The 25020-nt window shown below is 35.6% G+C and overlaps 1 protein-coding gene and 1 pseudogene across 1 annotated transcript in view; both read right to left on the bottom strand.

Moving 5' to 3' along the window:
* The window catches only part of LOC148941414 (uncharacterized), a 46726-nt gene extending 23032 nt beyond the window's left edge, over positions 1-23694 (bottom strand). Inside the window, exons 1-2 of the mRNA XM_089104164.1 lie at positions 23614-23694; positions 12279-12408 (exon numbers count right to left, since the gene is read on the bottom strand). Coding sequence (XP_088960290.1) covers positions 12279-12408; positions 23614-23694 — 211 coding nt within the window. The remainder of the gene's footprint in view (positions 1-12278; positions 12409-23613) is intronic.
* Positions 23695-23698: 4 nt separating this feature from the next.
* Positions 23699-24819, bottom strand: LOC148941413 (uncharacterized; annotated as a pseudogene).
* Positions 24820-25020: the final 201 nt, after the last annotated feature.

The following is a 25020-nucleotide window of genomic DNA, read 5'->3' as shown; positions in this document are numbered from 1 at the left end:
ACCCAATCCAAGTGAAAAGGGGAGTAGTTATTTCTTTAGTTGATAGAGTATTAAAATTTGCATTACAAGAAAATTAATATGACTAGGGTTCTAAACCCCATGCGTTCTAAAAGCTAGAATATAATTTGTATTTTACTTAAAAAAATTCAAATGAATTTACTGAAAAAAATGTTTATGGTAGATTTAATGAACAAAATAGAATCAAATAATCTATCAAGCATACAACTACCACAAATCAGTATCAATAAAAAAAAATTAAACCCAAAACAAACAGAAATTAAAATATGTCAAACTCAAAACAAGCATAAATTAATATGAGTAGGGTTCAAAACCCCATGCGTTCTAAAAGCTAGAATATTATTTGTATTTTACTGAAAAAAATTCAAATGAATTTAGTGAAAAAAATTTGTACGGTCAATTTGTTGAACAAAATAGAATCAAATAATCTACCAAGCATACAACTACCACAAATCAGTATCAATAAAAAAATGAAACACAAAACAAACATAAATTAAAGTATGTCAAACTCAAAACGAGCAGAAACTAATCTGAGTAGGGTTCTAAACCCAATGCTTTCTAAGAGCTAGAATATAATTTTGTACTTTATTCAAATTTTTTTTTTACTTTTTTCACTTTAATAACCCTAAGAAATCAAAAATTAATTAAGATTTTATGTAATAAATATAAGCATATTTACATTAAACTGACAATGCATATTTTTTTCAGTAAATTCATTTGAATTTTTTCAGTTCTTTACTGAAAACGTTTGACACTAAGAGCTCGAAATCCTATTCTATGGCCAAAAAAAATTTATTCATAATTAATTATATTTCTAAAAATAACCGTGAAAGCAGTTGCGTTGTTTCAGGCGGGCAATGATTTGGAGAAAAATGATTCTATAGCCCATGCTCTTGACTTTTCGGATGGCAGGGGCGTATCCAGGATTTTTTTTAGTGAGGGCGCAAAATAGGTCGATCCTATAAAAACGATTTAGGGGGCGCAAAATAGGTTGATCCGATAAACTTGCGTTAAAAGCAAGTTTAATGAACGCAAACGTGGGCTAATTAAGTAAATTACACTACTTTAGACTACGCTAGGGGGGCGCCTGCCCCCCTCCTCTGGATCCACCACTTTCGGATAGAGATCCATCTTGCCCCCCGCCCAATAAAGTGTTGTAGCTACATCCCTGCTTGAGAGCTCCGATTCAACTTTGTAATTCCCAGTAATTTTAACATGACTGCTAATAAGGTAATTTATAACATGAAAAGAACTATTATTGTAAGTTAGTCATCTTTCGAGCTTAAATTATTACTAGACGCCCACCTATGTAGGTATTTATAATTAGTCCTGAAAATGTGTCAAAAACGATATTAATTTTTTTTCTTTTTTATTTTAATTTTTCAATTGTGTTTTTATTCCACATTCACAGAATTTTCAGTCAAAATTTCCATGGGAAATACTACATTTTTATCTAAATTACTACGGTGCAAAAAAAATAAGCAAATCTAGTTCATTAGATTTGGCGCGTTTTTCGTCTATAAAAGCTTAGACATTATTAATTTTACGAGTCCAAAGGCAATCTATCCTTCAGAAACACTTTAATTGCTTAGGCTATTATCTATAGTTTTATGTATTTTCTCTTGAAAAATTCTCCGACTCCATTAAGAATACTACCTGAGGAAAATTACACCCTCCCCCATTCATAGTTTAAAATATTTTTTTAATTTAATTTCGATTTTTTTAATTCATGCCCAGGTTTAACTAAGACATGATGTAACCAAGAGTTAATCTGAATAGGGTTCCAAACCCTATCCTTTCTAAAAGCCAAAATATAATTTTTACTTTACTGAAAAAACTTAAAATGAATTTACTGAAAAAATCTGCATTGTCAGTTTAATATTAATATGCTGGTATTTATTCCTTAAAATCTTAATTAATTTTTGATTGCTTAAAGTTATAAAAGTGAATACATTACAAAGAATTTTTTTTAAAGAATTGCTGTATAGGAATTAGAAAGATAAAGAATAATTTTTTTTTGCCATAGAATAAGATTTTGAGCTCTTAGTGTCAAACATTTTCAGTAAAGAGCTGAAAAAAATTCAAATGAATTTACTGAAAAATATATTCATAATTAATTATATTTCTAAAAATACCCTTCAAATCAGTGGCGTTGTTTCAGGCGGGCAATGATTTGGAGAAAAAAAAGATTCTATAGCCCATGCTCTTGACTTTTCGGATTGAGACCCCTCTTGCCAGCCCCCTCCCCCAATAAGATGTTGGAGCTACATCCCTTCTTGAGAGCTCCAATTCAACTTTGTATTTCCCAGTAATTTTAACATGACTTCTAATAAGGTAATTTTTAACATGAGAAGAATTATTATTGTAAGTTAGTTATCTTTCAAGCTTAAATTATTATTACAAGCCCACCAATGTATGTATTTATTATAACTAGTCAACAAAATGTGTCAAAAACGGTATTAATTTTTTTCTTTTTCATTATAATTTTTCAATTGTGTTTTTATTCCACATTCACAGAATCTTTATTCAAAATTTGTAAGGGAAATGCTACATTTTTGTCTAAATTACTACGGTGTAAAAAATAAGCAAAGCTAGTTTATTAGATTCAGTGAGTTTTTCGTCTTTAACAGCTTAGACATTAATAATTTTATGAGTCCAAAGACAATCTATCCTTCAGAAATAGTTTAATTGCTTAGGCTATTATCTATAGGCTTAGGTGGTCTCTTGGAAAATTCTCAAACCCCATTAAGTACACTCCCTGAAGAAAATTACCCCCTCCGCCAGTCATAGTTGAAAACACTTTTTTTTTAATTTAATTTTGATTGTTTTTTTTAAATTCATGCCCAGGCTTAACCAACACATGATGTAACCAAGACAGTAGTAAGTATATATGGAATTTGCTTGAAGCTATAGGAATCCCCATGTTATTTGCTTGAAGCTATAGGAACCTCCATGTTACTTGCCGAGACAATGGATTTGCTTGCCTTATGTTCCTTGGTGTCTTTCCAGAATACGTGCTATATGCTTATGCCCCGTTGGTACCAGTCTAAAAGAGCGGGGATTCCCCACCTGTTCCTAAACATTGCAAAAAAAGATATCAGAGGGAACGGGGACTCCACGCACATATTTTTTGCAACACCATTTTTTTCAACCAGAGTGTTTTTTTCGTGCTGACACCTGTTTTTTAGACAGCCAATTAGAGAACTTCTTACATATGATTTTCCCTTTGCATAACAATTCGTCATTGAAATTCCGTATAAAATGTTCATGCACTACAATTTAATTTCCATTATGTTTTAACATATTGAACATAGTACACTGAATTTTATTAACTTTGAAAAACAATGGATATTTCATTTGTCAATGTGAGTATAGTTTACTGAATTTCTTAGATAAAAAGCATGTATTTCCAGATAAAAAAATCTTTTTTTCCAGTAAATTCAAATTTCAGGGGGACTTAGCCCCCCTCCCCCCTCCAACAACACAAACCCTTAACATATGATGCGTATACTCGTTAGAAAACGCTAAGTATGTTTTTTTCTATTATGTAAAACAAAAACCCCCTCCTCCGTTGCTGTGTTACGACCATAATTCCTTACTTTTTAGTTATTTCATTCAAAAATATCCTTTTTCCCATCATCCTTCTAAAATGTGCTGTCTTTTTCCGGTTTGAATAAAACCATCCATGTTTATAATCCTGTTACCAAGAGGGGATGATTTCTAAACAACATTGGTATGCGTCTTATCGGAGTTAAGATAACAAAAGGATGGAAATGCGCTATTCAAGACTCGTTGACAAGAATTTCTTTTTTTTTTGGTCAAATTAGACTAGATGTATTTGATTAAAGCAAAAGGCTTTAACAGATGATTAAGAGGCTTTTATAAAAAATATAAGACAGGGAAGGGGCCAATGTATCAATTCTAACACGTTCATTGCAAGGTGAAAAAAACAAGCTATTTCTTCGAATGAAAAGTAAAGGGGGAAGGAGTGAGTTCTTTGTGCAGACACGTATATTCTTTGACAAGAAAACTAATGTGGTCATTCCGACACATACCACTGAAGTTTAGTGTTTGGTCAGGTTTTAATATAGTTGACTATTTTTTAGATCTATATTTTAAATCATTGTATTGGATTTGATGCAGTGGGAGGGGAGGGAGAGGGGGATTCTTTGTGCAGACTAATTTTTTCTTCTGTAAAAAGGAGGATCGTTTTTCCATGCTAAATTTTTCTTCTTTTTAAGGAGAAGGAAGATTCCTACAATTACCCCACCCCTGAAAAGAGAACAAGATGGGATGATACCACATCGATGCAAGCTGCAGGACCATCCATCATCAGATATGCTAGCTCTATTACAGGTTCTATGGACCAACCGGGGCCCTCTCATGACAGTGCCAGCTCTGCACAGACCACTATGCAACCTGGTAGAAAATTCAAGAGGGAATGGATGCTTTCTCATAATGCGTCGGTCTTGTCTGCTCAAGATCAGGAGGAGGCCACCCTTCATGCTTTGCCAGGGACTTCAGATGTACAAGTGCAGTCAGAATTTGGAAATGTGAGTATTTTCACCTCTAGCTTCTACCTATTTCTATCCAACTTTTCGTTTTTTGTTTTTTTTTAAGTATTTTCTTTTCGCCATTTTTCAACACCGTAAAAGTGTATGTCAGAGATATTAAAATGTTTATCCCCCCGCCCCCAACCAATGTTTTAAATTTCTCTGCTCCCCTCAGAGATAGCTGAATATAATGCATTTTTTTTGTTTTTTGATTGGCAAAGAAAGCACTCTTTTGCGTCTTTGTGACCTTTCTGTGGGAGGGGGGTGGAGGCAAGTATTTAGTCCAAATAATTTCAGAAGAGAGTGAGTTTTGAGAATGGGGTAAAAAAAAATGAATATGTTTTTTTAACTTTATAAAATAATGTCTATTTCACATTGAAAATTAAACCTTTTTTCTACAGGCTAATGAATTAGCCTTTTTGCCGTTTTTCAACACCGTAAAAGTGTATGTCAGAGATATTAAAATGTTAATCCCCCCGCCCCCTGACCATTGTTTTAAATTTCTCTGCTCCCCTCAGAGATAGCTGAATATATTGCATTCTTTTTATTAGCAAAGAAAACACTCTTTTGCTTCTTTCTGAACTTTCTGTGGGAGGGGGGTGGAGGCAATTATTTATTTTAAATAATTCTTGGAGAATTTGAGTTTTGAGAATGGGGTGAAAAAATGAACGTTTTTTTTTTTTTTTTTAAATTTATAAAAAAATAGCTATTTAAAAAAGAAAAAAAAACCTTTTTTTTCTATAGGTTAATTAATTATACTTTTAACCATTTTTTTCAAAACGTTAAAATTGTGTGTGTGTGCGTGTGTGTAAGTGTGAGTGTGTGTGCATGTGTGAGTGTGTGCGCATGTGTGTGTGTGTGTGAGTGTGTGCACATGTGTGAGTGTGTGCACATGTGTGTGTGTGTGTGTGTGTGTGTGTGTGTGAGCGGTGCATGCGCCGCGTCTACTCGATAATTCATTGAGATAGTGCAAATTCAATATCAATGTAATGATTGAATGGTATATATTTCCATATCATTATTTCCTATGTTTGATCCGAGTGCTGTAATTTTTTCAATATACATATCAACTGAATTCTATTTTAATGCTGATTTTGAATATCTTTAAATTATTTCGTTTAACTTAATCAATCAAAAGTTATGAGAAAATTAAGAATTTTTGAAGTAGAAATTCTGACATTTCCTAATTTGTTTCCGCAGCATGTTAATTTGTTTCCACAGCACGTTTCTATCTGACTTCAGAGACAACTACTTATAGGCTAATGGAATATATATATAGGGGTTAGAATCATATTTTCCACCTGTAAGAATATTTCAGCGTGTGTGCGCATGTGTGTGTGTATGTGCGTGTGCGCGTGTCTGCGTGACCGTGTGTGTATGTGTGCGTGTGTGTGTGTTTTTTTGAGTGTCAGTGAGTGTGTGAGTGTTTGTGTTTGGGTGTTTGTGTGTGAGAGTTATAGTGGTTGTGTGTGTGATTGTGAGTTTGTTAGAGAGTGAGTGTGTGGGTAGCTGTGATTAGGTTTGTGTGTGTGTGTGTGTGTGTTTGTGTGTTTGTGTGTGTGTGTGTGTGTGTGTGTGTGTGTGTGTGTGTGTGTGTGTGTGTGTGTGTGTGTGTGTGTGTGTGTGTGTGTGTGTGTGTGTGTGTGTGTGTGTGTGTGTGTGTGTGTGTGTGTGTGTGTGTGTGTGTGTGTGTGTGTGTGTGTGTGTGTGTGTGTGTGTGTGTGTGTGTGTGTGTGTGTGTGTGTGTGTGTGTGTGTGTGTGTGTGTGTGTGTGTGTGTGTGTGTGTGTGTGTGTGTGTGTGTGTGTGTGTGTGTGTGTGTGTGTGTGTGTGTGTGTGTGTGTGTGTGTGTGTGTGTGTGTGTGTGTGTGTGTGTGTGTGTGTGTGTGTGTGTGTGTGTGTGTGTGTGTGTGTGTGTGTGTGTGTGTGTGTGTGTGTGTGTGTGTGTGTGTGTGTGTGTGTGTGTGTGTGTGTGTGTGTGTGTGTGTGTGTGTGTGTGTGTGTGTGTGTGTGTGTGTGTGTGTGTGTGTGTGTGTGTGTGTGTGTGTGTGTGTGTGTGTGTGTGTGTGTGTGTGTGTGTGTGTGTGTGTGTGTGTGTGTGTGTGTGTGTGTGTGTGTGTGTGTGTGTGTGTGTGTGTGTGTGTGTGTGTGTGTGTGTGTGTGTGTGTGTAACGTGTGTGCGTGTGTGTGTGTGTCTGTGTGTGTGTTTGTGCGCGCATGTGCATGTGTGCTATTAAAAAAAATGTGTAATTCATTATTCACTTGTTTTATAAATAATGCTATAGGCAAAAATTTGTAACTTATTGTGCATTTGTTTGATAAATTCGAATCCAATTAAGAAAAAAAATGTTTTTTTTGATAAAAAAAAAGTGTGCTATAATTGTGATAAAACTTTCGTCAAAGAAAAAAAAACTTAATCCATTCATTTTCTAGTTCCAGGGGGAAGCTATGAAAACTTCTGCCTTCCCTGGCCCGGGACTTCAAAGTATCATGGGAATTGTCCCTTCTCGCCGGATGATGTTAGTGAAGGTATACCATTTAATATCCCCCTGGATTTTCAATTTACAGCTAAAGAAGTGGACAGTCTTATGCAAATTGTTGAACCTACTTTTCCTAGGGATATTTTTGACTATGTTTCTATAATCGGTGAATTGGGTCTTCTGCAAATGGGTGCAGGACATAAAAATAGTGGCATGTACCTGGAATTACGTGAATTTTATTTGATAGCACCTCCTCTAGGTCCCTTACAAACACATAGGATAGATTTTGACCCTCCTGAGGAAAACATGATTGACGATAGGATCATTTTAACAGGCCAAGTGAATTTTCTCCATAGCCACATCGATCGAATTCGAGCACAACTTGAGATTAAGATTCAGAAATGGGGGGGGGGGGTCAAAGCGGGATTAAAGCATCAGTAAAACAAAAAGTTATTTACAAAAGGGGACATATGGGGGCATTTTATATTTTTATTTTTCAACTGGCAATCAAACTTTTTACCCTGGTCTAAATGAATTTGAGAGCAACTCTTTCAACTGGATAATAAAATTAATATCAGATTTGGACACATTTATTGAGAGGGAGAGCGGGTCAAAAAATTTATATATTTACTATATATATTCGAGTTTCAGTAGATTTAAAAAAAAACTTTGTTTTAACAAGAGTGGGTAGTAGACGAAAAATAAATTATCATCCAGATTTTTCGCTTAAAGAAGAAACTCAGAGTTTCGGTTATGACACGGCACTGCAATGCTTTAAATATGCATTTTTAGCAGCAGCCCATAAAACGTTTAAAAATGATTCAACAATGAAAAATCTCGACGGACTTGCTCGTAACGGTGGAGAAAATTTCCCTAAAGTAAATTTTGACTGTTTAGAGGGAAAGTACCCAGTGTCCTTGAAAGAAATAGCCATATTTGAAAAAGGTAATAAAAATCTTGGGTTGGGGGTAGTTGTTCTCAAGAATGACACGGAATTTTTAGACGGAGGAAAGAAACCAAATAAAAAGGGGTCTTATATTCAGCGAGAACACCGATGGTAGATAATGTTAAAAATTGGGTTTTGATTATTTACAAGCCTCACAGAGAAGTAAATTCAGATGGTAATTTTTTCCCTGTTGCAGCAATATGTCTACTCCTGTCCCAAGGAAAGAAGAAATAAGAACGTCTCTATTGTCCATTGTGTCTGTCTCTATTTGGATCTTACCGAAAAGTCTTAAATCATATGAGGCATCATGAAATTTTTGAGAATACAAGAATTGAAATTCTAACAGAAGGCAAAGATACTATACAAATTAAAAATTTTATAAATTCCCTGCTACAAGTTGATAAAATATCTTTAGACTTTGAATCAAGACTGGTGGAGGTATCAGAACCATCAAAGCCAAATATAGTCAAGGAACACAAACTAGTTGCGTATTCCTATGCGCATGCCCGTCACGATTCCAATAATAAAATGCAGTTGTACGAATTTTTTTGGCATTGGATGAGGAGGGTAGCATGTAAAAGTTATTAGTATCTTTAATAAAAACTGCAAACGCCGCAATTTCACGATTGAGTCACACCAACTACTCAATGATATTGTCAGATACGGAACGACTGGGACTAGAAAAGGGAGCATTTTTCTGGGTTTGTAGAGGTACTCTTGCCCCGAAAGACGCAGTCCAGAATCATTATCGTCTTATTGATCCCATTTCAATGGGAAAAAGTAAATTTCGGGACTGGGATCACAATTCACGCAACTTAAAAATTCAAGAATAACTCCTTATTCCGGTTTCCATCAACAGTTCCAACTATGATCTTAAGTACTTGCTACCAGCAGTGTCTTCAAAGAAATGTCTTCAAAGAAATGGAGCTGTTGGTGATGCATGGGGAATAGATAGCTTTCCCTACAAAATCATTCCTAAATCCTCGGAAAAGTTGCTTGTTTTGGAATTTATGTTGAAATTTGTTGAAGACTACATTGAGTACACGAATAAAATTCGCTTTTAGATTCCTACAGTTTTTTACCCAAATCTTTGAGTGAATTAATACAGGTGCAGAAATACGATGATAGTTGCAACTCTTTCTTCCTTTTTAAACAGGAATTTTTAAATCATTTCTATTATTTGTTGAAGGTCAATGGCATATATCCTTATGAGTATTATTGTTCCATGTCGAGATTCGCCGAGGAAACTATTCTTTCAATTGAATCGTTTTACGACAGTCTACACGATCGTAGGTTCACCCCCGATAAATACAGTTTTGCTAAAAAAGTGTGGCCAGAGGTAGGGTGTAAAAATAGCCTTGACTATTGTAAGCTGTATTTGTCGAGTGGTGTGTTAACTTTGGTAGACATTATGTGTAAAAATACGGACAAAATCTATGGAGAATTAAATCTTGATTTGGGATATTATTTTTCATCTCCTCATCTGGTGATGGACCTCATCCTAAAAATTAGTGAGGAAAAAATTGAGATAATCACAGCCATTGCTCAGCAGCTGTTCATTAAAAGGTGAATGAGGGTGGATACGTTTATTTCACTTATCGTATCTGTGGAAATGATCCAATAGGAAACAATATGGAGACAAAGTTGGATTCGGTTGTTTTGGATTTGACTTCTATCTACCTCTTAACTAAGTCCCATTATGTACGACCTTCTTGTGACTATAAATGGCTCAATGCCCTTCAACCTCCCCATTTCCAAAACATTGACAACGACAGTTTTGAGGAGAATGGACCGGTTGGATGGTTTTTTGAAATTGATGGGGAGATACCAGTCGAGCTTCACGATTCAGTAAAGGATTTTGTTTTCCCGTCCATCAATAGATCTGTGACTAAGAACTCTTTGATCCCTTGCAAAAGAAGTTTAGTCGAGGAGGATGGATTGCATTGGTAATTTTCAAAACAAAAACTTATCGCTGACCTTCTGCCAAAAAAAAATATTGTCGTACATAGCATGACCTTAAAATGGATGTGCAACACCGGTTACATTGTAACAAATGTTTATAAAGCGCTCCAGTTTTGCCAAAAACCCTATCTGAAAATTTTGTTGACACTTTTGTCAAGAAACGTACTGAAGCACAAACGAAAGCTAAAAAAGAAATTTATAAGCTCATTTTGAATTCGGCTTTCGGCAAAATGTGTGAGATTATTAGCAATAGAAATCGTTTTGACCTCATGACCGATCCCGAACGATGTGCTTAAATTATTGCCGATCCAAATTACACTTACTTCACAATCATTGGCCGGGACATGGTACTATTGAATAGGAAAAAAAGAAGCATTGTCTTGAATGAAAAAAGTCCTGCAGGCAGTGCTATCTTGGAGATCTCAAAAAACCTCAGTTTAGAATTTTACTGCAGTATGGCTAGGGTAAAGTGGCCGAGGAAGGGGTAAATAGAGGTCTGCTACGGGTAAACAGATTTTCTACTTTTAACAGTAAGAAACCAAAATCTAACTGATGATTTGGCACACAGTGAAAATAACAGTTCACGGATGAACTAAACCACTTGGAGTGGGCCTTACCCAGAGCTAGTGAAACTTCGGGCGCCAAATCAGCTTTTATTTTTAAAATCAGAACCGGGAAGCGACATGATTTCCAATGGTGTATTTGTAAGTCTAAAGGTGTGCTTTTTACAGACACACGAAGAGGAAGTTAAAAAACGTTGCAAACGATTACCCATGCGCTTTGTGGATATGAATTTCAACTTGGACATTTAGAGGAATTGTATTGTTCAAAAAACCAATTCCACGAGCCAAATTGCTGGCAATTCGTCCTCTCAACTACAGGAACTTTACTGTAAATGTAGAAAAAATTGCCATGAGTACCGTCTCCGACAAGGTCTATGTTTTTCAAGACGGTGTGACTACCCTCCCCCTTGGACACTATTTAACGTCAGACGGGGCCGAATGTGTTATCCATAGGGAAAGTCTCGGTTCGAATAAAGTCCAGTAAATTTTTCTCAAACCCTTTGGGGGGGGGCTCGCGGCCCGGGGGGGGGCCGCCAGCGGGGGGGGGGGGGGGGGGCGCACCGCCAGTCACTACCAAAGCTATCTTTTTTTTTTACTTAGAGCAGATTTTTGTACTTTTGTAAATATACATGTTGCATTCAAATTAAAATAAACTGATATTATTTCAAGTGCTTTATTCTAATAAATGTTGTATTTTTCTATAAATAAATAAACAAAAAAAAATGTGTTTTTATTTAAGTGTTTTTTTTTCTCTGTGCCTATGTAAATGTTGTATTTTTTATTATAAATAAATTTAAAAAAATTTATTTTTTTCATGTTTAATGTGCTTTTTTTTTCAATGTAGTATTTTTTTTAGTATTGTTACTTTTTATGCATATAATAAAAGAAAATATGATTCTTTATTCGTCTTCTTATTATTATTCTTGAACGGAGTAGTAGGAAAATTATTTAGCAATTAGACAACTATGGTCTACATTTTGTTGTCCAAGTGAACTATTAAATGGAACATGTATCAATTCAAAACACCATTCAGATCGTTTCTATGCTGGCCCTCAATATCGGGCAAAACAACACTTTTAACTAAAATAATAACATATTGCGATACAATGTTTGTGGAAAAGCCGAAAAAAAATCTACTATTGTTACAGTATTTGGCAGGATTCATACGATAAAATAAAAGAAATTGCTACGACCTCAGGTTCGCTGCATGTAAAGCTCATACCGAAGTATGTTTTAGCCAAAATTTTTGAAGCAAATTCTCGGGTAATCCCTTACGATATGGCTGAATCTGTGGACCAATGGCCCCGTGACATGTAACAACTGATCACTGTTTGTTCTCATTATCAATAAATTTGTGTTACTCTGATTCTACACCATTTCTTTGATCAGAGCAAATGTATGTAAACACTTGCATTGAACTACACTTATTATATCATCTACAGGGTTGTTCGGGATTGCAGCTCACTAGTACATCTCAATAAAAAGCCCCATCCCCCCTAATTTCTTCTGGCATCACACATTCAGAAAAATAATCAACAATATGGTTATATCCAAATAAATCTGAATCGAAATGAAATCAAAGCTCTGCATTTAGTCACATGTATTTTTTACATTGAAAATATAGTACATCTCCCCACGAGCACTAAAAAGAGCTATTAGTCACTATCATGACACAGATAAAACTAAATAAAAATTGACATCTGTTTTCAGTTCTAAGCAGACCAAAGCCTTCACAGGAATTAATCATATACACATACTGTATTGGATACTAGACCAATAACCTTGTGTACAAGACTTGTTTAAATTTGATTGTAGGTTTAGACCAAGGGTAAGAATAGGTAAAGCAGCGGAAAAACCTTCAATGTTCCAGTTCACGTACATTGGCCTCTAAAAAGAAAGGAAAGAATTTTAAAAAGAAACGACTTCTTCAGGCGGGCGGTGGTTTTTTTACTTTTTTACTGTCAGTAATTGCAGGACTTGTAGACATTTTTCTGTAGATTGAAAAACCCGATAAATTTATTCCAATATAACTGACTCTCTCACTTGTGGAACACTTTGAGAAGAATCTGAGTAAATTCATTGACAACGAGAATATTGAGGATGATAAAAACTGCTTTTACTTCAAGATGCACTTCGCTGACTTGACAAACATAAACCCTATCGTGTGAAGTTAGCTGCTGCTGCTGCTATTTATCACAAAAAAGAATCATCTCCTCTAGATTCTGCTTTAACAAAAAAGAATAAGGAGTATCGGTTTTAATTTGTATCGAAATTTTTGTATATTAGGACCCACAATTATCGTGAAAAAATAGCTAGACATCTAGCCTATCACTAGGGATGTGGTCAAGATCTCAAGATAGTTGATAATATTGTAGCATGGCCTATTGTTCAGGGCGCGAGCATTGAACTAACCGATTTATCCAATGACACGGCTGCTTTCCGTAAAGGACTATTTTCACTGTACGCTCATCCACAAAGCTTTCTCAGTGTTACGGATGTCCGCAACATCCTGTTTGGAATCGTGCGATCTCGACATTCTATTAAGCTAAGATACACCATCACTGTCAACAACACCACCAATAAATCATGGAGAGGAATAAGAAGATTTTCAATCAATTTTGGAAAATACTAGCACACCACTGATAGCTAGGCAAAAGCGAAGACGTATCAAGTCCCCACCACCACCAACCACAACTAGTATACAAAAGGGTAGCGGACGTTACACAACGTGTTCACGTTCAAAATGGTTGAAGTTCTGAAACGTGTTTATGAAAATATTGGTGAAGCGGGGAGTATAAGTTCCTTCACCACTCTTTCCAAAGTCACTGGTGTTCACAATAAAAGTGTACAAGACTATCCACAAAATGAATCAAGTTACACCCTGCATAGAAAACATAGACTTTGTGCCAATCAATATCGAAACACTATAGCCTTTTTCCCATTGCATATAATGCAAGCAGATCTCTTGACTCTAGACGAGATTATACGACGTCACAATACACCGTACAAGTACATTCTACTTGCAATCAGTGTTTTTAGTCGCTATGCATATGCAATTCCATTGCGATCAAAGAGAGGCGTTGAAGTTGCTCAGGCTATTGAAAGTATTCTCGAACAGGATTCATATAAAAAAATTCAAACGGATCGTGGTAGTGAATTCGTTAATCCCCATGTTGTAAAAGAACTAGAGAATTATATTACACTGTTCTATCATAGTCATAGTCCTATAAAGGCTGCATTGGCCGAACGATTGATAAGAACTATTCGACTTTTAATTTCAAGATATTGTACATTGAAAAATACACCGGCTTTTATTCATGATTTAGATAAAATCATGATGATTTGTAATCAACGACATCATAGATCAACTCAACCCCAACTGAAATTCATCATTCTAATAATGATGCAATTTACAGCTTTCTTAAAAAATATTCCAATGAAACGATTGTCAATAAGAAAAATAAATTCAATGTTGGTGATACTGTTCGTATTAATAGGACAACTAATGTTTTTGAAAAGGGGAATTACTTGTGGTCCACCGAACTTTTTAAAGTGGCGAAAATCCTAGACACTAAACCCATAACTTATCGTTTGCGCGATACCAAAAATGAAGAGATTATCGGCGACTTTTATGACTAAGAACTACAAAAAGTTAAAAATAATAATGAAATCTGTCCAACTGAAAAGATATTGATTATTTGTACTCGAAGGGGAAAGATATAGTTACCTGCTCGGTGTCTATAATACAAATCTGATTTTTATTCTTGAGTTGGTGTGGAAGATACTGACAAGCCCAAAGATTTCTATGTAACTTTTATGTCCAACTTTTCCGATCCTCTCTACAACGACTTGAATAGAACAAGTGATTTTTGGACGAAACTCTCCCCCGCCATCAAATTTGACGGTGAGTATGAAGTGGCTCTTGTCGACTGTATTCTCAAAAAAACCTACGACATCCTGAGAAAGGATCGTGAATATGAAATAAAAATTAGACCCCATGATTGGCCACTCACTAGCGATTAATATGATGATTGGCCACTCGTTAACGATCGAGAAAATATTGAAAAGATCAATTCATTTGAATATCCATATGTTGTATTACCCTACGAGGAGCTCACCTGTATGAATGATTTATGTTCTACTATCAATAAAAGAATTTCCGAACGTAAGAAAGGAGCTTTTCATTTCAACTATTCAAAGGAGGAGGGCTAGATCTAGATTAGTTCACCTATTGCCAGTGAAAAAGTAACTCTCAATGATAACCTAAAGGACATTCTTGGCTTTAAGCTCAATATAATCAATGGTAGAAGTGCCGGAAACACTAATTTCATTTTTGCTGACTACCCACCTGCCTTCTCCGCGGACACTTGTATATTTTTCTATGCTTCCTTTGTGGAAATGGCGAGAATCGGTGATTCAAATTCTCCTTTCCTACAAGTTCTTGAACAAAAAAGAAAGCAAGAGCTTGTTCATCACTACAATATTCATAATCTTCAATATATTCCCGTAAACAGTTCGTATTTAGAACTCTGTTAGTTAACATTAAGAACTGAATTGGGTGATCCTCTAGCAATTTCAAAAGGCTTAGCAGTGATTACATGTCATTTTCGACCCATTGTCGGCGACAGCACAATCACCTAAAATGAACAATAGAAGAATTCTATTTGTCTGCCCCGATATCGATTGGACTTTTGAGGCATTGGATTGGACTAATACAAGGGTCGTACTACAATGTCTGGCTATGGTCTTGGTAGCTGGTTTGCTAGGCTATTTCGTTCTGCACTACCCCTTGCCAGAAAATATCTTTTACCTGCTGCATCAAAATGTGCAGCCTTAAAACTACAGGACTCGGGGTCGGGAAAGAATTTCAAGGAGAATGTTAAGGAAAATATTAGATATTCAACAAGAGCCATTGGTGAGCAACGAAAAACTCGGTAAAATAGGAAAGGGTTGAAAAAGATACGTGCATGTCATTTACTCATCAGTCTCCACCCAGGCGGGAAGCGAAGGACATCAACAAGGACTTTGAGGAATAAAACAAGGAAGACCAATAAGCAGAAGAAGAAAAAGAAAGAAAAGAATGTTAGATCAAAGAAGGATTTCTTCTCTTAAGATGACTTATCTATCCCATAAGCAATCTTATACATCAATCAGTTACTCATTCACTCTATTCCAAACTGGATATGATGATGTCAGAGTCAAGCATGGTTACTATGAACAGTTTTATACCCAAAACCACCTCTTGGAAAATATACACTTTCAAATATTTTCAAATGAAGACTATTTCATTGATTTGTCATCAAAATTTATTTATTGAAATGTTGTAGTGAAAAAAAAGTCAGATAATACAACTCCAACTTCTGGTGACGGTCTCTCCTATGAAAAAGGTATTCTACCAAACATCATCAAATAAATAAATGTATCCATTAATGTAATGTTGGTGAGCAGTAGCAATAATTCATCCTACTATGCAAGCTACATACAATTTATGATGATGACACCAGAGGCATACAAAGAGTTGTCCCCCATACGATCTTGAAAACTTCTTGTCCCCCATACGATCACCAATCAACGTCGCATTGCCACTGGCTCTCGTAGCTATAGCGATTCATCATTTATCAATGGAGAAATCCCATCAAAATTGGCTTTGGCCTTTGTGAAGAGTGACAGTGCTGTTGGATCCTGGACTGAATCCCCCCATGATTTTAATTTTTTCGGTGTATCTAGCCATGTTTACAAAGGGAAGGGTATTCCACTGTACACTCTATAATTTGACAAAAAAAATCGCATAGAACTCTGTACGAGTTGACCATACAGTACCTATATCATGACTCTCAATTATTTGAAAATGGAATAATAAATTCAATGTTTTCAAAAACTCGTGGAGTAATTGTTTTGGACTTGTCAGGGACTCAGGATATGAGCATAGTATGTACAGGGAATGTAGGTTTAGAGTGTACATTTGCCGACCCGTTGGCTGAGAGTATCACGCTAACATCACTGAGTCAATTTGAAACCTATCGCGAAATCACACCCAACGGCAGTGTTCTACTAGATATAGCACCATGAGCACAACCTAAAAAATCAACGAATTTAGTATTAGTTCATACATGTACCAGTACAAGTCCTAAAGCAAACTCTCGGACTTCATTGACAAAATTCCAAGTGTTAACAGTATCCTAAACATTGTTAATAGCAGTCCATCGACTTTGAAGACCGGCCATTGGCTATGCATCTTTCAAACAGTGAAGAATATTAAATTTGTTTATCCTCTTGGTCTATCATGTAAAATCTAAGTTCCACGACGCATCAACGTCATCGAAAGCCGGGGGGAACCCAAAATACAACTCCTACATCAAGTACCGGGTTGCGCGACAGAGGCATTCGGCTGTTACGTATTACTCTTTTACTTGCGCGGGTGTCGTGGCAATAACCACAAGCAGATTCTTAATATCTACGCTGACTTACCTTAATTGGACAGATGTCTATTCGAAGATATGCTTACAAGTGTATTTAATATTGATTTTAGTGCCCTACGAATAAAATGTTATAAAAATATATGTTAAATTGTTTATTGATAAATGATAAAAATTTATATACATGATAAAACGACTTTTCTACTCTTTAGATTTCATCTTCTACTAGGTATAGATATTTGTCCACAATAAATAGTACAGATAGATTATCTGAATTGACAGTGTACTGATCCTGATGTACTGCAATTTCAGGCTCACATTTTCTACAGTAGAGTGTAACTTCACTCTTGTCATATCTCTTTGTATAGTCAATGATACTATTCTCATTCATTCTATAGAATTCACATGTTTCAATTTGCTTATTTGAAGCAATTTCACAAACAGTGTCCTCAAGTGTCGAATCACATTCCGTCGAAGCCAAATAAAAATCAGAGGGCTTATAATCATAAGACCCATTGTCTTCACAACGATGAAATAGAAACCATATTCTTTTGTTGTTCCAGCAGTTGAATCGTTGACTCGGCTTCTCCTCCCAGAACAATCTAAAACCACGACGATACCAATCTCGTAGCAATAAACTAAAATCACGGTTAGGATTCTTTCCAATCATTCAGGGATATGTATTCTACCACTGATTATATTTATCATAGTGGCAATTGGAGCATAGATGCCCTCTAGGATGACAGTCACACACCTCAACAAGACAGGAATTAAAATCTTTAATTTGTACAGCATATCCTCTATGCAATTTACACGGGTTGCATAATCTACACTTTTCATCATACTCATCAATCATTGTGCAATTCTCACATGATGACCAACTGCCCAGTGTGTCACCAACTGCCCAACTACATAGCGGACATGTATGGAACATTTTTTCATGTGTTGACACTCTCACAGCCACAATGAAACTGGGCTAGCAACAACAAAAAATTGTCTGAGAGAGAGAGAGAGGAGTCATTACCTGCGTTATCTCTGATTTGCTCCCTAAAAACAGATGTCGGCTCAAAAACAGTCCGATTGAGAAACATGGAGTTGAAGCAAATTTGTGTGGGGAAACCCAGTTCATACTGCTATATTTTTTTGCAATGTTTAGGAACAGGTGGGGAATCCCCGCTCGTTTGGAATGGTACCAACGGGACATAAGCAAATAGCACGTAGTCTGGAAAGACACCAAGAAACATAAGGCAAGCAAATCCACTGTCTCGGCAAATAACATGGAGATTCCTATAGCTTCAAGCAAATAACATGGAGATTCCTATAAATTCAAGCAAATTCCATATATACTTACTACTCAAGACTTAATCAGAATATGGTTCTAAACACTATGCTTTATAAAAGCCAGAATATAATTTGTACTTTACTGAAAAAATTCAATTGAATTTACTGAAAAAAACCTGCATTGTCAGTTTAATATACATATGCTGATATTTTCCTTAAAATCTTAATTAATTTTAGATTTCTTAAAGTTATAAAAGAGACAACATTAAAAGGAATTTTTTTTAAGAATTGCTACATAAGAATTAAAAAGAAATAGAATACATTTTTTTGGCCATAGAATAGGATTTTGAGCTCATAGTGTCAAACGTTTTCAGTAAAGAACTGAAAAAAATTCAAATGAATTTACTGAAAAAAATATGCATTGTCAGTTTAATGTACATATGCTGATATTTATTCCATAAAATCTTAATTAATTTTTTATTTCTTAAGGTTATAAAAGTGAAAACATTAAAAAAATTTCTTTAATAAAGTACAAAATTATATTCTGGCTTTTAGAAAGCGTAGGGCTTAGAACCCTACTCAGATTAATTTCTGCTCGTTTTGAGTTTGACATATTTTAATTTCTGTTTGTTTTGGGTTTCATTTTTTTATTGATACTGATTTGTGGTAGTTGTATGCTTGGTCGATTATTTGATTCTATTTTTTTCATTAAACTGACCAAACACATTTTTTTTCAATAAATTCAGTTGAATTTTTTCAGTAAAATACAAATTATATTCTAGCGTTTAGAACGCATGTGGTTTAGAACCCCACTCATATTAATTTCTGTTTGTTTCGAGTTATATTTATTTATTGATACTGATATGTGCTAGTTATATGCTTGGTACATAATTTGATTCTATTTTTGTTCATTTTTGGTTTAATGGAGTTCTTTACTTATTTTGAAAAACTTATTTTGTGGAAAAAGTTTTTTTAATTAATTTCTGTTCGTTTTATATTGACATAGTCTTTTTCAGGGAGGAAGACAAAGTCTCTTCTAAACTTAAACAACCATCCCTTCCATAAAAACCTTAAATACCCCCTGGGTATAACTTACAATCCTTGCCCCTTATCTGTGGGGTTTGTTTCAACCCCAAAAGCCAGGTTACATGATATTTAGACTATTTTGAATAGAATGGCTGTCTCAAAATTTCTATCATATGCATTTTCTATAGATATGACGATATTTATTTTTTAAAATCTGAACTAATTTTCGATTTCTTAAAGTTATAAAGGTGAAAACATTTAAGAGAATTTTCATCAATAAAGTAATAATTGTATTTTGGCTTTTAGAAAGCATAGGGTTTAGCATTAACCCCTGTTTCCATTCTGTTTTATATTAACTTTCCGTCAAAGACTCAAAAGCCATTTTAATCCTTTCATTCTAGGACATGCTGATATCTGATATCTAATATCACTTGATATCTAATTAGGCCGTGAATATTTAATTAGCAAAACAAAAGTAAGTTTGAAAATCATAATTAACATATTTATTTCTGAATTTTTCTAGTACGGCCATATCTAATATCATGTTTATCTAATTTATGTTCGTTTTTTATTCATTCTGGTAAAAAAAATTAATAAATAAAATTTAAATGAAATAAATTAAAAATTAAAGTACATTATATAAAATCGATATTTGAATTGGCCTAGAATTTTAAATTAGTTTCTTGATCCGAGTTTTTATGCCAACAACAAAAAGATCGGAAAAATGTTTGAAAGAAAGTTCTTTCACAACTAATGAAAAATTCATTTTATTCTGTTATAAAACTTGAATTATTGATCTATAACAAAATCTCTCCAGTCAAATTTTAGTTCACAGAAACCTAACATATATTGATAGGCCAAAATGTCATACTCAAATGTAAGTATATCTATGTTTACTATTTATTAAGATGCACATATGACATTGCTGATGAATATTGTCACACTTCTCTCTAATTTTCAGCTAAATAACACAGGGGCGGATCCAGAACTTTTTTAGGGGGGGGGCAAAATATGTTGATCCGATAGAATAATTAAGTAAATTACACAATTTTAGACTACGCTAGGGGGCGTGCGCCCAATTGCCCTCCCCCTGGATCCGCCACTTAAATAGCTTTTCTCTAGACTATTACTTACTTAACTCCCATCCGGCCGGGCTGGCCGATTCGAGGGTTCTCACCTAATGGTATCATTTCAATATTTTCGGGATGTCTGCCTGTTTGTTGCAGTCCCTGTTGTTCATTGGCTGTGTTTGTCCCAGAGGGCTTGATCAGCAGTGATTTGCTAAAAGTACCAGAGAATGTCTACCTAACCTCAAAAATGTATTGAAAATTCTTATGACCCTCTGTCCGTCATTGTAGCTAAATAAATTCTTAGATATATTAATTTGTATAAATATTAGCAGTATTTTTTAAGCCGCATTGTAGTTAGATGTATTCTTAAAAATATTACGCCTTCTTTAAAAACCTTATATGCCTCCAGGGCATAACTTAAAACCCTTGCCCTGAGGGTTGTGGGGGAGTGTTCTCCCCAAAAACATGTTTTCTATCTGGAAATCAACTACGCTGAACAAAATGGCTATCTCAAAATGTTGATTGGATGTGTTTGGGGGAATGATGGGCGTGCGGGGGGGGGGTAGTTTCCCACCAATCACTTTCGACTATTAAAAATGGTACTAGCCCTTCGAATTTCAAATCGAATGAGCCTCTTTTGAAGTTTCTACCACAACACCGTCTATAAAAACCTTATATGGCCCCAGGGCATAACTTAAAACCCTTACCCTGAGGGTTGTGGGGGAGTGTCCTCCTGAAAAGTATATTTTCTATCTGGAAATCAACTACAATGAACAAAATGGCTATCTCAAAATTTTGATTGGATGTGTTTGGGGGAATGATGGGCGTTGGGGGAGAGGGGGGGGGGTAGTTGCCCTCCAATCACTTTCGACTATAAAAAAAGGCACTAGATCTCTGAATTTCCAATCAAATGATCCCCTTTTGAAGTTTCTAGGACGACCCCTACCATATGAAGTGCCCTGCTCTGAAGGAAAAAAATTATTCATAGTAGGCTACATTATGCCAACATCATTCTTATAAGCCCTCGGGGTATAACTTAAAACCCTTGGCCCGAGGGCTGTGGGGGAGTGTCCTCCTCAAAAACATGTTTTCTATCTGGAAATCAACTACAGTGAACAAAATTGCTATCTCAAAATTTTGATTGGATGTGTTTAGGGTAATGATTGGCGTGGGGGGGGGGGGGGGGGCTAGTTGCTCTCCAATCACTTTCGACTATTAAAAAGGGCACTACCCACTCCAATTCAAATGAGCCCTTTTTGAAGTTTCTACGACTACTCCTTCGATACGAGGTGCCTGACTGAAGAAAAAAAAACACATTGTGCCCTCATCGTTCTTTACTTAGGCAGCGCTAGCGCTGCCTATGATAGATCCAATTTGCCAATCAGATCTTTTAGACAAAATCATCTAACGATTTTGGTGTTTTTATCTGTGATCACAGTTGTGCCATGCTTCGAAAGTTTTATTAAGATTTGAGTTTTATTTTTATCTTTGTTTTGTCTTTTTTCTCTTTTGTCTGTGTTGTTCTTTGTCTTTTTCTTTAGATGATTAATTAATCTTTTTTTTTCTTTTTTTTCCATTGATAAAGGCTCCCGCATGTGGAGTCAAAATATTTAAATTTTTTTATTAATTAATGCTTTTGATTTAGTACGTTGTAGTACGCCTGTCAGTGCTTTAATTAAATTAAACCCGTTTTTTCTCTCCTAAACTCTCTCTTGAAAATAGAAAAGCAGCGTGGTCTAAGAAATTATTTATTTAATAGCTATTTGTATTTCTTTTGCATTATTGACAAAAAAAACACACTATTAAATGATTGCCATTAAAATACCGTCCATGGAACTTTGACAAATTACTCTGACTCTTACCAGATGTTTTTAACACTTTGACATGAAACTTATAATAAATAAAGTGAGCATTCTCATCTGTATTTTCTATAACGATTTTCAATCAAGATTTATTTTTGACTGTAGGAGTGTTAAATATCTATCTTGTTTCCAGTTGTATACTTTCTTAGTTATCGTTAAAAATATATTGAAAGGGAAAAAGAACCTGGTGAACAATTAGAACAAGGATATTAAAACCCAAGCCTTTGGTTACCATGTTGTCAGTAGATCATTTTTCATTAGCGCTAAAATGTCTGAGGAAATTGCTTTAAATTTTATTGGGTGCATGCCACTTGAGATTTTTTTTTTTTTTTTTGGCAGAGGCGTGAAACCCATACGTACTGTTATAAATTTTGAAAGGTTTGTATATTCCTGTTTTAACTATTGTTTCCTATAGTCAAGGTACCAGATTCTGTATCGTGCACCCACCCATACCGGAAGGTACAAAAATGCTAAGGACGGATCCTAAGGTAGTCGACCATACTGAAAACGAATATCGTAGGACGTATGTTTGCCGTTGGGATGTTTCTGAGATATAGGCCAAAAACGCCAAATTTAGCCTATAACTAAGTGTGACGATTCAGGATTTTTTTGCGAGTTATTGGGTTGAGGAATCCGGCGTAATGTTATATCAATAAAAAAGAGATCTAGATCTACAAGAATATGATTTTTAAATTAAAAAAAAACATTTTTTTTTCTCTATTTACTGTAGTTTCAAAATGTGTGCAGTATAAAATTCGACTAATACCTCAAAGAAAGGCTAAAAACTCGAAATTTCTTCAAGGTAAAAAACTTTTTTTCCCATATTTGAAAAGAAAGTTCATTCAATTCCGTACAATTGAGCTACAAAAATATAAACTGTTACTATTTTTAAAAGTTCTGCGAATTTTATTTGTAGTGTCACTGAAATGATCACTGGCCGTATCATGAAAATGGACGTAGTTTATTTTTTATTCAAAGGGTAGGAATACTTCAAACTTTCTAACTGTTTAAAATTTTTAACTTTTACTTAAAGATAAAAATAGGTTTAAGAAAATGGTGGCTAAAAATAGTGGTTTTTTTTTAGAATGGACGAATATGTTTTCTGGTGTACTAAGGGGTCTGCAATTACCTTTTTGGGACCTGATTTGCCACTGATACGACTGAGCTATTTACTACATGAAAGAATTCTGCTTCACAGATGGATTCATTCAACGCACTGGAGTTGTCTTACTCGGCCTTCCCGTAAAATTGGGTAATAATAACTGATTAGGGCCCTTTTGTAATTAAAAGTAAAAGGTATCAAATAAAACTTTAAAAAATATTCCTCATTTTCTTCTTCCGAGAATTCAGATGGGGAAAGCTCAGACTCCCTGCATGCCCTCCTCGTTCCACGGCAGGAGCATAAGCTGCAGCATCCTTTCATTTTTAAGCAGCTACAGTCTTTGCTACATATTCCACTTTTGCATATGCAGTAAGCTTCCAGGCTTGATGCTTCTTTACAGCTTGAGATGACCGCATCTACTCACCCTTCAGCCATCTTCCATTCATGGAGGAGTGGATGTGGAATGTTCGGCTGAGCCTGTACTGACGACAAGATTATCAATGTAGCGAATGTTGCTCTTCGTATGCATGGCTCGAAGGTGTTGTCAGAAGGTGGCAGTCTTCTCACATCTTGTTTCGGGCACCAAATGTAAGCCCTTAAACTGACCAGTGAATTGAATCCGGCCTGCTTACCGTACATTTCGATGGCCAGGGATTTTGATAGGTCGGAAACTTCTCTAAACACGTAGACTGAAAGCTTCCCTTCTGAATTCTTCATCCGCTATTTCACAGACACCCTTTTTGAGGCAAAAGTTGGAGACACTGCGGTATTTAAGAAATAAGCTTTCCCGACGCCGAAGAAAAGGTTCCTTGTGTCACACCCTGACAGGGAGTGCCCGAATGGTAACATAATCTGCTCCTCTTTGGACAAGTGGACTCCATCCGCCAGCTCGTGTACTGGGATAATGTAAGTTGGGAACTTGAAGAAAAATTCGCTCAGTCCCTCAGCTTGAAGCTCTTCAAAAAAATGAACACAGGATACTACCACATCTGTGTCGTTAGCATGCACAACGATGCTACAAGCGTAATGGCTAGCGTACTTGGCATGTGTCATAAGACGTTGATCAGCCTCTTCGTAGCTGGAGGACAAGTATTCCTCGTAGTCACAGTGTTCTGGTAAAGTTGGATTGCAGCCACGCTTGACCAGAGACACTTTGAATCTCTCCTTGAACCCACCTGAGAGAAAGAGGTTGAGTGCGTTTGAAAGCTGATCACCCATCTGCTCCCAGGTTCACACAAAATTTCGAGGAGCCGGCTTTTAGACGCCGAGCTTGCAAGTACGGCATCCCATTCTTCAATTGTACTAAGAGCGGAAATCTGGAGGTTTTTCCCTTTCCCTCGTCAGAGTCTGCATGCTGATTTCAAGGAGACCGACTCTCCGGTGTCCATGAGTTTCCCAAACAGCCCGTCGCGCCGATCTGCGACAATGTGGACTTCAGGAATACCCACTGGAAGATCATTCAGCTACGATAGAAGCAATCTTTTCGTGAAGGATTTAACTGTTTCAAGTCTGGCAGGCCGATATGAACTTATGTTAGACATTAATTAAACAAACTTTTTCCAAAAAAATAGGTTTTTCAAAGAAAAATAAAGAACTTCATTAAACAAAAAATAGCAAAAAATAAAATCAAATAATGTACCAAGCATGAAACTACCACAAATGAGCATCGATAAATAAATGAAACTCAAAACGAACAGAAATTACAATAAATAACCGAGTCAAACTCAAAACGAGCAGAGACT

This window comes from Artemia sp. Qi Xiang Cuo, chromosome 18 (assembly GCF_049724085.1).
Source record: "Artemia sp. Qi Xiang Cuo chromosome 18, ASM4972408v1, whole genome shotgun sequence".
Lineage (NCBI taxonomy): Eukaryota > Metazoa > Arthropoda > Branchiopoda > Anostraca > Artemiidae > Artemia > Artemia sp. Qi Xiang Cuo.
The sequence above is the reverse complement of the archived record's forward strand: the minus strand, read 5'-3'. Positions and strand labels throughout refer to the sequence as shown.